The sequence below is a fragment of the Labrus mixtus genome, chromosome 6, assembly GCF_963584025.1.
Source record: "Labrus mixtus chromosome 6, fLabMix1.1, whole genome shotgun sequence".
NCBI classification, from domain to species: domain Eukaryota; kingdom Metazoa; phylum Chordata; class Actinopteri; order Labriformes; family Labridae; genus Labrus; species Labrus mixtus.
In genome coordinates, this window is record NC_083617.1 from 2,631,723 (window position 1) to 2,644,080 (window position 12,358).

At 43.9% G+C, this 12,358-nt stretch overlaps 2 protein-coding genes across 3 annotated transcripts in view; one reads left to right on the forward strand and one right to left on the reverse strand.

Moving 5' to 3' along the window:
* Positions 1-12,358, reverse strand: part of psap (prosaposin) — a 225,859-nt gene that overhangs the window by 117,795 nt on the left and 95,706 nt on the right. The gene's annotated exons all lie outside the window — the stretch shown is intronic.
* unc5b (unc-5 netrin receptor B) overlaps positions 3,085-12,358 on the forward strand; it is a 75,449-nt gene continuing 66,175 nt past the window's right edge. For both annotated transcript variants that reach the window (XM_061039484.1, XM_061039485.1), the window contains exon 1: positions 3,085-3,892. In XM_061039484.1, coding sequence (XP_060895467.1) covers positions 3,805-3,892 — 88 coding nt within the window. In that variant the 5' untranslated portion in view covers positions 3,085-3,804. The remainder of the gene's footprint in view (positions 3,893-12,358) is intronic.

Consider the following 12,358-nt stretch of genomic DNA (forward strand, 5'->3'; position numbering starts at 1 on the left):
ATTCAGCACCCCACCCTCTCCATCTTTCTCCAATCTGTAGGGTCCTATGTATGGGGGTCCCGTTCCTACAGCAGATTTTCTACCAATGCTTCTCAACAACACAAACAGCAAGCACAATGACACCGAGCAAGACCAATCCTTAAACTGCAAAACATGTAAATCTTTTTCTTTATCTTGCTGATAGTTTGCTCCTTGCTCATGGATCTACTATGGGTGAGGGTGCGTGTGGTTATCAGGAGTTGTCAGCATCAAGGCTCTCAGGGATCGTGTTTCATGACTGCCCCAAAACATTTCTGTCAGAGCAAAAAAACTCTGGATACAAACTGTAATGATTTACTGAACAGCCCAACCCTGTCTGCGTCTGTCTGGGTATTTAAACCCTTACATTCATGTCAGTATGCAAAATTGCAGCAGTCAGGTTCATGCAGCGGTGGGTCAGCACTGTGTATCGTCGTTCTGCACCCATTTAGCAGAGTCTGCACGACTTTTTCTTAGTTCTTCTACCCAGCAGGTACAACAAATAAACTGCTGAATTTCCAACAGCAGGAGCAGCGTTTACATCTTTGAGACCACGTGGTGCATACAAAAATATCTAACAGTCGAGCAATATTTAAGGTACATAAACATAAACATTGTGCCTTCCATAAATGCAGGATGCATCTTGAAAATATCGTTGACACTCTTCTATGTCACGGCATGATTTAAAAGGAAGATTTTTTTATGTTAAGGGAAATTGTGTGAAGGCCAGGGTTTTCATAACATCAGATTTTTAAACTTCGATATGATGCAAGTTTAAAAATACAGAATTGATTTCTAGTTCCCTAGCACGGCATCAATATAGCAATCCTAGGCAACAATAACGAGTCATTTCTTGTTTTTAAATGACCAAAGATTGCAGACAAACATTCACACACACGTCTAAATTACACAACGTTGCCAACCTATTTGTGCAATTTAGACAGTGTGCAGATGTTTACCTGCAATTTATGAGTGATTTATCCCTCTCCTGTGCGCCGTTCTTATGATTTAAATGTTGTTTTCCAAAAGCTTCAGGGTGATAATAACGACAATAAGAGATTGTAACATTTTAGAAAATGTGGTTTCATGAGGATCAAAGTGTGGAAGATTTTGACTTTTGAGGAGGCAAAGGTGGCATGATTTAAGAGATATGGGATACTAAAAGTGAGAAAACAAGAAAACAGCACTCCAAAAATTGTATTTCAGGTTTCAGCTCCCAGATGTTTTAGGTTGAAAGGGAGTTAAGAGTGTTTTTTTCTATCATTGTAATGAGAGACAGAATGTGTCTTGTCAGAACTCAAAGTGTCTCTAATCAATCTCCACTTTGTCCAAACTGCTGCTTTGTTTTTAAACACACAAAATAAGTAGGGATGTAACGATTCACTCAACTCATGATACGATTCTCTCAGGATTTATTTTACAAAATGAGACTGTAGACAAATGATGACTGAAAAAGATTAATTTAGGGGCTTCAAACCTGCTTGTCAGTGTGGTTTGGCCTTTTAATGTTTTTTCTCTCAACAAGTGGAGGTGATTGGAGCTTCTCGTTGTGGTGTTGATTAAATGCTGCATCATGTTGGTTGTGTCATTTGTGTAGTTCTGTCTTCTTGTAATATCTGCACACAGTTTTTGTCTCGTCTCTTATCTTCTCACCTCTTTTCATTTTCTGTCTTTGTGAAGTCAAAATGCTTCCACACCTCCGATTTAAAAGACGGTGGTGCATCCTCAATTTCTAAATCTTTGCTCTGCAGCTGCTGACGCTCACCATGTTACTGCGATTCATTTTTCAGAGCACCGATGTGAACCATGACACCTTTGAATCAGTTTATCACGATCTTACATCCCTACAAATGACCCAATGTCCTGAACCGGTCAGACTTAAATTGAAATAAGAGTACTTAAGTTAGGCTAAATGAAATGAAGGCAGCTTCAACATTAAACATGAAACAACCAAAAAAAAACATTTTGACCTCAGCCCGAGTCATCGACAACTCTTGGAAACACGTCTGCTTCTGAAGATTCACATTATTTTTTTTATCTTCATCAAACCATCCACTGTACAGAGGCAATTCCACTTGTTATGTTACCTTTCACTTTAATCTTGTCACCCATCTGTACATCACACTCCCGGCTAATGAAAGCAATTTTCTGCTTGTTTTCAAACTTCAGTGTCGTGTAAAGGTGCAAAGGAAGCGATGCATTTAAAGCAACAAGCCACAACAACATCATCAACAACAACAGCAGCAAAAGTGATGTCTTTGTAATTGAAAAGGAAATCAGCATGACCCGAGGCAACATGAGCAAAAACTCACAGAGGATGCAGCAGTTAGAAATGAGAGTTCACTTCAGGAAAAGTGCAAAGATATTTCCTGCCTTACCAAAACCAGCACCAAATCTTTATAGGCCTCTGTCAAACCTGAAATGTCCTTACCTTGCACTACCATTATGCAGCTTCAGGTGAGTACTCATCACCCCCCCCCCCCCTGTGGTTTCTGCTCACCAATCACACACCTCAGCGCCGTCCTGCAGGACTCCAGGAAGCAGCTCTAATGATAATGAGGAGTTCCGCTGAAAATCTCAAATCGGCGTCTTCTTCCTCATTGAAGATCACCGCAGACTCGGTCATGGAAATGGTGCTCTCTTGTGGCCAGAGGGAGTAAAAAAATCTGACCCAATGCTGGAGTGACAGGTTTATAATAATAATGTGCTCTCATAAATCCAGAGAGCTGCTGCTGCTGCTGCTGCTGCTGCTGCTGCTGGACTTGTAGTGTAGACAGAAGATATTTAAAGCTTTCCACATCAGAATATTCATATGGACAGCAGATCTCAGGGATTTCATTTTATTGCATTTATATTTATTTCAGATAGATAGATAGATAGATAAATAGATAGATAGATAGATAGATAGATAGATAGATAGATAGATAGAAACTCATGAAGTGAATCCAGAGTTTGCTGCTGCTGCGCGCAATTGTCCGGGTTTTCTATCTCTCCCCTCCCATCTATTTCCTCCTCGCTTGCTCCTTCCTTACCTTCACTTGTTCAGCCTTCACTCTGAGAGGAGGAGGAGGTCGGTATGTGATTGGCCAGGCGGGGGGACTGGTAAGTCCGGAGGCTGGGCACTGTGCTCCGCGTTGATTCCCCCCGTGTTCTTGTTTACACCTTTCGGACCGGGGACGAGATAAGAAGACTAACCCTCTCCGGAGGACGCAGCAGAACCCAGGAGGAGCCCCTGTCTGCAGCGGACGTGCCTACCTGACAGCATCTCCCCGCGGTGCTTTAATCTGCGAGTTTGTTCTTCGCTGGGAGTGTGGGACTCTCTGGTTCAATTAATTTTCTTTTTTTTAATGCGGAGCTGAAATGCGTCAAACTTTTTGGTGACTTTTCGGCTCTGCGCTCATGGCTGCCATTCGAGCAGGTTTCGAGCGCGGCTGGAAATGAAATGTATCAGGAATAGCCCCGAGATTTTGTTCTTTTATATCCACAAGTTCTGATATCTACGGACCTCCTCAAACTTTGATTACGCGCGGACATGACACCTTTTCTCGGATGTTAAAATCGCCGCTCGGGGATGGATGTGTTTTGAGCGTTTTAATCTGTTTGCGTCAAAACAACGATTTCCAGCATCAGATACTGGACTAATTGATTCACGTTTCCTCGAGAACTCTTTCAGGGGGGGTGGAAGACTCTTTTTGGGGAAAAAGAGCCACTCATTGTGTCTCAAGCGCCGCAGGTTACGCTGCGTGGACAACCCGGGACGATTGGCAAGTGGCGTAGCCGGAAAAGATGCTCTCTGCTCGGGTGCAGCGTGAGCCATGCCTCGCTCCTCTGGTTCTTCTCCTCCTGGTTGGGGGATATGTCGTGGCTGGTACTGGTAAGTTGCTTGTTTTTTACTTTAATCTTTGAGAAATATGTGCCATTTAGGCTTTACGCACAGACGTGCACACAGTCTTCTGTATTTACTTTGATGAGTTCCAAAGAACAGATTTTATACTTTTTTTTTTAACTCAAAAAGACGCATCAGGCTCCAACTTTTGCTCCACCATGGGAATCTAAAAAAAAAACAACGCCTTGGATTATATTGCATACCTGACAGTGCAGAGGTCTGAGGTCTCCTGCTGATCTGCACTTTTTTTCAACCACAGCGCAGTCTCTCCAGCCTTTACAGTAGCAGCTAGATCCGAGCTCAGAGCTTTCTTTTCTACTTGGAGCGGAAAAATCAAACTCCCCTGGTGAGCAGGGAGTAATTAAGGTTTTTTGCTCCATGCCTTCTTGGCTTAAAGAAAAGGCTTTGTGAAAAAGTAAGACAGAGATGGAGGTGCTTCGGGGAAATAAATTCTTTTAAAGAAAAAACATATTTCATTGCAGATACAGAATCTAAATGTAGAGACTCTTGTTCTCAGCTTGAAATACTGAAATCTCTCAGTCAGGCATCAACCACTTCTACTTGTACATAGTTTATTTTCATAGTGTGTGAGTGTGAACAGAGCAGGCTCTGATCAGAGGGAGAGCCCAGAATGGATACCTTCAAAGACTCTTAATGGAGATGAAATCACTTTATCTCACAGTGCAGGTCAGTGTCGGTGAGGTGAGGGGACAAAATCCTGGACACCAAGGTGACACAGTCCGTCTTTAGTGTTACATGAATGATTAAACTCAGTGTGGCCTGCTGGTATTCGTGCCTGGAATCCCCCCCCCCCCCCCCCCTCCCCTTGCCTTTGCCAGATCAGATTGAACAGAAATCTGAGGGTTTAGTGGATTGTGGATTAAGCTCCATTTACAGTAAAAAAAAAAAAAAAAAAGAACAATGCACACAACAAAGAGTGAAACCAAAACAAGAATGTGGAGAAGACGTCCATATTTTTTTTAGGTAATGACACACAGGGACGGTGACAGGCTGTCTAGGACTGTCAACGTTTCTTTGAAGGCCAGTAAGAGCCGCTGTCACACCTCCCAGGGTTCCTGTGTGTGTGTGTGTGTGTGTGTGTGTGTGTGTGTGTGTGCGCGCGTGTGTGTGTGTGTATTATTCACTGAACAGGCGGAGCAGAAAAGCAGCTTACGTTTATTAAAAATGTGGACCATTCTGAAATCCTTGCATGAGAAATGAGGAGCATTTTTATAAAAAAAACAATTGAGGATTGGAGTCAGGTCCTCATTGGTGTCGCTATGGGGGGAAAAAAGTGGGACTGAGGACTCGGGGATGGGGGGGGGTCCCAATAAAGGACGGGGCCCTCATAAGGCCTGAAGTTCATGTTTAGTTTTTGTTTGGATTTGTTTCTCACTAAGTGATCACTGTCAAAGTTAAGATGTAATCGGCTCTTTTCCCAGTTTCTGTCCGAGCGTTTGGTGACAGAGAGCATGAAGAGGTCCTGAGAACGCAAAGAATACTGAGTTTTAATGGACTAATTCTCCTGCGATGCTCCTTTCTTACCAAAAAAAGTATGTTTCCTCTTGATGTGAGATTGGGGGTCTTTCGTGATATGGAGTTGTGGTTATACAGAAGTATCACAGGAAGTTGGCTGAGGCTGTGGTGAGGGGGCCCAATGTGAAGTCTTTCCACGGGGCCAAGAAAACGTGGCGCTGCCCCTGGAGGTCCTGAGCCGAGGAGCAGAGCTCAGCTGAGTGTGCTCCTCCGGTCTGGCAGAGAGGAATGCAGATATATATTTAGGGGAATGCATGATGAGACAGACAGATTGCATTTATCTTCTCTCCCATTGTGCCTGCACCTTTTTTCCTCCTCCCGCCGCCTCGCCTCCTGTCTGGGTCTCCGGCTGCTCTGTGGATGTTGCTGCTGAGCTCACATTTCTGCTTTTGGTGGTGCTCCTCTTTCTGTGTTGTGACACACACATTAATTACCCCGGACTGCCAGGAACACTTGTCTGGAGTAACTTACCCCCGCTGTCCACTCCTGCTCTGTGTCATTATTAATGACTTCATCTGAATCAGAAAACAGACAAACGGGGAAGTGATGGTGACACTTCAGGATTAAAAGGGGAGGCGAGCAGGTTCCCAGTGTAAGCGCTTTGCGGGGGGTGTGGGAGACTGGGAGGTCAAACAGGAGGAGAGCGAGGGTGAAAGTAGCGGGCGACGGAGCAGTGGAGTGTTCAGAGTTAGGGAGCGTAGCGTGTCAGACACTCCCAGGGAGAGCTGGATGAATAGTGACACTCTTCTAGGAAGTGCTGTCTCGTTTGTGTGAAGTGTAAGAATCCCTAAAAAACAGAGCAGCGGGCTACAAGGAGACTCGCTCTTTACTTTGAGATATATGAGCGAGGGTTGTCAGCAAACCAGAATTTTAAACTTACAAACTCAAACATCCAAGTCCTTTGCAACCAGGAAATGTCTTTTTTTAAGTACCAAAAATTGGAAGTCAACTTCCACACACTGCATTAATTGCGCAAATATTTTGGGTAATGTTTTTTTTTGTACCTAAACCAAAATGTGCAATTTAGACATTGTCTCCTCCTCAGCTCTCTGTCTGTTTGTCAGAGACATCAACATGACTTATGCATCTTTGAGACTTCCAAAAAAACTTGAGAAATGTGCAGACCTGTGAATTTGAGAGAACCACAACTGCTCGCTTTCTGTCTCTCGCACCAGCTTAAAGGCTTTATATGTGATTTTTTGATCCAGCAGATGTCGCCCTTGAGCACCAGCATGAAACCAAAACAACTCGCGCTGCATTGTTGTGTTAGCATGCTAATGCTAGCGATCTTTATTCTGCTCGTATCTTCACACTGCATGTAAATTTACCTGAAATGAGCGTGATCTAGAAACACTGTAAAGCAGTGAGTACAGTATGTTATTCTTCTTTTCTCTAGTCCCTCAATTAAACAACTTTTATACACGAGGGGAGGAGTCAGCCGGCCGTCCCGGCGATGTAAACAAACTGAAGATAGGACTCTGAAAACTCTGAAAACATCACAGACAGTGGGACTCGGGTGTTACACCCATTGTAGACAGTCATGACTCACAGAGTTATTTTCAGAGGAGATACTTGATTTCTACATTTAAGAGTGAAACATCACATATTAAGACTTTAAGACCTGAAGAGCTCTTTCCAGTACGATCGATCTTTAGAATATGGAAAGTTGTCTAGTTTTAGAACATGTGGTATTAAAAAGAGTATCAGAGTATTGGACATTTTAACACCCAGTAAACAGGAATATTTGCTGCTCTGCTCCACAGTTTGGTGAGGGGGGGGGGACTGTGATTTTTCCACAACCAAAAGTATGAATTTAAGATGCATGAACAGAAAGGAATGTGACAACAAAGCTAACCTCAAACAAACAGCGACGGAGAGATTTGGCTTCAAAAGACGCTCGACAGATTGAGACGTCAGATTACATTAAAGCGTCTCTGAAACACGTAGTCATAACAAGAACGATGCCAGCCGGGCTGTTGCATCTGCAGAGACGTGGTGGACAGGTGGTTTGGACACAATGATAAATAAGCAGACAGGGCAGCAGCCCTCTTTGGGCCAGGCCACAGGCCAGACTAGTTCCTCAGGCGAGTCCTGCAGACCCGGGCCACATCCAGTCCCCCGGAGCAGTGCATTAGTTTTATGGTTGTCAGGCGGCTCGGGGATCGGATCGCTGGCCAGCCGCTGCCCTCTCTGCTGTATTATTCATACGTGCAAAGTGGTCTTTGTTAATATTTAAAATGTGCTTATGATGCTCAAACTCTTGACATCAGAGACGGCGAAGGAGAAAAGAAGTGGGAGGAGGAACAGCTGCTCGGGCTCTCATTGGTGTTACTGACCCGGATGGCTGCAGGGGGGTGTAGTGAAGGGTTTTTAGGGTACCAACAGGCGTTTATAAAGTGGATTAAAGTGAGACAATTAAAGCAACAGGCAGAGAGCAAACAAGCAGACAACAAAATGCAGAGGATGTGGGTGACGCAGGGTGATGCTGTCCTTTCCTGAAAAGAGAAAAACACCAAAAAGAGGAGATGGATGAGAGCTGAATCAGAGAGAGACACATTGAGAACGATTGATCTCGGGGGGCATGGCTTTTTAAATATCCTTTATGAGAAAAGAGCAGAGAGGGGAAAACTCCGTAGCTGTGTGGCATTCAAGCGTCATTAAACCTCCGGCACACGGGCCACACACAATGAGGCAGGGTGAGCGGTGGGGGGGGGGGGGGGGGAGATAGGTGGGACAGAAACAAGAGGAGAGGATGCGAGTGATGTACAGCAGAAGAAGAACAAGAAGAAGAAGAAGAAGAAGTGGTAAAGAGGGAGGATGGGATGATGTGGAGGAGGGAGGCAAAGGACTGAAAGTGAAAAAAGAGGCACCACAAATCCACCAGGAGGGGGGGGGGATGTTTTTATTAAGGCTCTTAACGATGGAGAGAGCTCACAGTATTAAGAGTAGACATGTTTAATGCTTTGCCAATACGGTGCATGTTAGACCGGACCATAAATCTGCAGCAAACCAGCAAGAGGGGGGGGGGGCTCTGCAGGAGGGCACAGCGAGGTAAATGGAAAGAGGGAGCTGACTATGAGGAATTATCAGCACAGGAAAGTTTCAGCAGAGCTCGGAGATGAATCTACTTTTAAGCACCGCTCATTATTTTTCATCTGTGAAGACAATATGCTCCGATGGTTTCCAGTAATGACTGAATCGATACACGCTGAGCCCTCGTTCATTCGGTTATTTTAAATGAGTGTAAATATATACCGCTGATGATCATCACCTGAGTGAAGCTATTTTAAATACTTCCACTGAATCCTCTCCTGTTTATTATAACACCAGATGGCGTCTACCTGTGTGCCTTCACATTAAAACTGTCATCAGATGCAGGAATGTTTCAACGCGTGCAGCCATCAAAGCCATCAGTGATTGAAATGTAAATTTTTTTTTTTTTTTCTGACTGAGCTGTTTATCCCCCAAGGACAAACTTGTTTTTGTACGACGGTAATCTCAAAATGAATTTGATTCTGCCGATGACCTTTTGGAGGAAATATTCTTTAAAGATCACACAGAAGATTGAAGCAAGTGGAGTTGAAGAAAAGTTGAGGCAGGATTAAGAGAGAGGGGGATGGATGGATGGATGTATCGGGGGGTGGAGGAGGGAGAGTTTGGGTAGCAGATGGGAGCTGAGTTGCCGCTGGGCGGGCGGGCAGGACGGGGTACCCCCTGCTCCTCCATCCTGCCCCTGTAGGGGGGAGATGGGTGGGGCAGACAGGGAAACAGGAAGAAAACCTCTGTGGGGTTCCATTGTGCTTTTAGATGAATAGGAGACTCCAGAGAGCCTTTTTTCTGCCCCCTTTGTGTGGGGTAAAAAGGGGTGGGGGGGCAGCAGGAGAACACACACACACTCAGCACTCATTCACAACTTCACAGGAGCTACTTGTGTGAATGTGTGTGTTTCTGTGCTTCTTTTGTAGAGGTGTGTTGGTGTTGCATAACCACTCGTGCACAGGTGGAAATCAAAACTCAGAAATATGAAAGAAAATCTTGAAGTTACTCGTTTTTTGTTTTTTTTAAAGAGGCTGAATTCAGGACTGCAGATAGTCTGAGAGTTAAAGTGCACACTCCATGTTGAAAGGGTTTATTCCTTAAAGCAGGAGGAGGAGTTTGAGTCCCGCCCTCGACACTTTGCTGCACGTTATTCTCCACTCTCTCATCCCTGTTTCCTAATCTATAAACTGTCTGAATCCTCCAAAATAAAAGCATAGTAATCACTTTAAAAACAGGTTAAATTGTAGATATAAATGTGATTCAGTTTTTCATCTATTTAACATTTATTTTAACCAGGAATATTCCCTGTGAGATATAAAATCTCTTCTGGAACAAGACTGCAGCTGCAGCGTGAAAGTTTCACATAAAGATCAAACAACAGACCATAATAAACATGAACGACACCAGACAATAGATTTAGCAGCGTAAAGCAGTAAAACACGTGCAAACACTGACCCTTTATCCTGGTTATAAAATGCGACTCCCGAGCTCAGGAAGAAGATCACTACAGAATGTAGACATGATGCAAAGATGCTGCTCACTGCATGAACTTCCGCTTTTCTTTTGACCGCTAATATCTTTATAAAGTTCCTCTCATTTATTCTAACATGGGAGGGAATTCATTTTTGTGTTTGTATACTTTGCGTCACAGTCAGACATTTAGAGACAAGGCAGTGGGCGGTGTCAGAAACCATGGAGAGAGAGAGTGAAGGGAATGACATGAGGGACCATAGTCTCTTCACATAGATCGCGCGCACTAACCACTAGTCCATCGGCGCCCCACACAGACAGAAACCTGTTGCATTACATTAGTCAGTCCAACAAATATCCTCCATAAAAGCGTCCAAAAGTTCCCTGCTTCCAGACAATACTTATTACTCATGAAGGATGCAAACTTGAACTCTCTCGCTTTGCAAATTCTGATTTAAAACTTCAGAAACTTTCACCCAAAACACAATCCAGCTAACAGGAATGCATTTCAGATCCAAGACAAAACAATACCACACAGGCTTATTCAGACTAAACTGCAAAGCATATTATATTTTGTTTTTAAATAAAAACTGTATTTTTTCTTATCTGACTTCAATCAAACTGAACTTTGCAAACTCAGAATCAGAATCAGAATCTGGGTTTATTGCCAAGTACATTTACACATACAAGGAATTTGACTTGGTGTATTGGTGCTAAATAATTAACAAGGAAATAAAGCAGAACTAGAAACAACTTAAATAATACAGAATAAGAAGATATTACAATATATAAAATAGAATTTAAAAATATAAAATGTAAAATATAAAAAAAAAAAAAAAACACAAAATGTACAAAAGGTGCAATGTAGGAGCTGTGCAGTGGACTAAAAACTCCTTTTTTAATGGCCTTCAGTCGGTGGATGTTCCAGTATTTAAATGGATGAAAAGTGTTTAAAAAAGGAGCTTAACTCTTTGAATCACGACTGAAATCAGATTGTATTGAAACTACCAGCCAGCTTCAGCATAATGTAACCAGAGACTGGTTGACCCACTACTCCCCGACACTGATTTACCTGATTCTCTTCTTGATTGATATCCTTAAGCATCCATTGTGACATCTGACATCAAAACTACAACACCCCCCACACCCACACCCACCCACCAACACAAACACACACACCCACACATGTGAAACTGCAGCCCCGCCCTCTGATGATGAAGAGGTTGCATTAAATGGCGGAAGACCTGCTGGGTCACTCTCTGAAGCAGCGAGTGAGCGAGTGCAGGAATTTTTCATTTAAGATCTCAGCAGCACTCTGAGCATCGTGACCAATAGGATCAGGATTCACTACAGGGGGTCACGCTAGACCCCTAACAACCCGCCCCCACCCTTGGATAAACACTTCTGCACACAAACACACACACACATGGTAAAAAGTGGTTTGAGGATCAGAGGCAGAATCGAAGCTTGATTGGCTGTGCTGTGGTTCCAGCTCTCTGCATGTGTCCAGCGCTGGAAAAAAATGAGTTTTTTTTTTTTTTCAGGCCATGTAGATTCCCCCTCATCTTCTTAGCGGAGGCTTTTTTTTTTTTTTTGTCTTGAAAACACAGTTGAGCCAAGTCCACTCATCAGAGCTTATAAGACCACAGCCAATCTGTTCATGCTTGAGTTTGTGTCTGCCATGTGGGCTCGGCTAACTGGGGGTGAAATCCTACTGAAAGTGTGTTTTTAAATATACACTTTTCCACCAGGAGAGAGAAAAAATGTGCTGCATTAGAAAAAAGGCGCTCACAGTTTGTGCTATATTGTCTTCTTTTGTGTGAGTCTGTCACACAAAGCTACACTCCCCTCCAGATCCACATGAAGAAGTTTGCCGTCACTTGTCCCCATTTCCCCTTCCTCTTCCTTTCAATCTCTTGATAGTCTCATCAGGCGTATTTATAGCTTTATAGTCTCACATATACCAACCCCTCTGTCATCCATATCTCGCTCACTCCATCAGTACTTTTTTTTTTTTTTTCCAATGCAGCTCTCTCTGGCGGAGTTTGGGAATTGCTCTTTAGAAAGCAGTGTGAAGAATCCCATTTCTCTGAGTGTAACGCTTATTAGGGTCCCATCTGCCCTCGGGGTTGCTCATGAATGTGGTGCTGGGGGGGGCTGGGTAGGTAAAGGAGGGGAGTGAAGGGGAGCTTTGTCATGCCTGTGTGTAAGTGGATGTGGGTTGCCACTGGGGGGCTTGTGCGAGGTGTGATGGGGGCTCTTAACACACACACACACACACACACACACACACGCAGCAGCTGGTGTGTCTAAAGCAGGGGAATGACACACAGACCTCCCCGGAGAGACGGGCGTATTGAGCGAAACGTGTGCATATCTCCGCACGAGATAGAGAGACAGAGAGCGAGC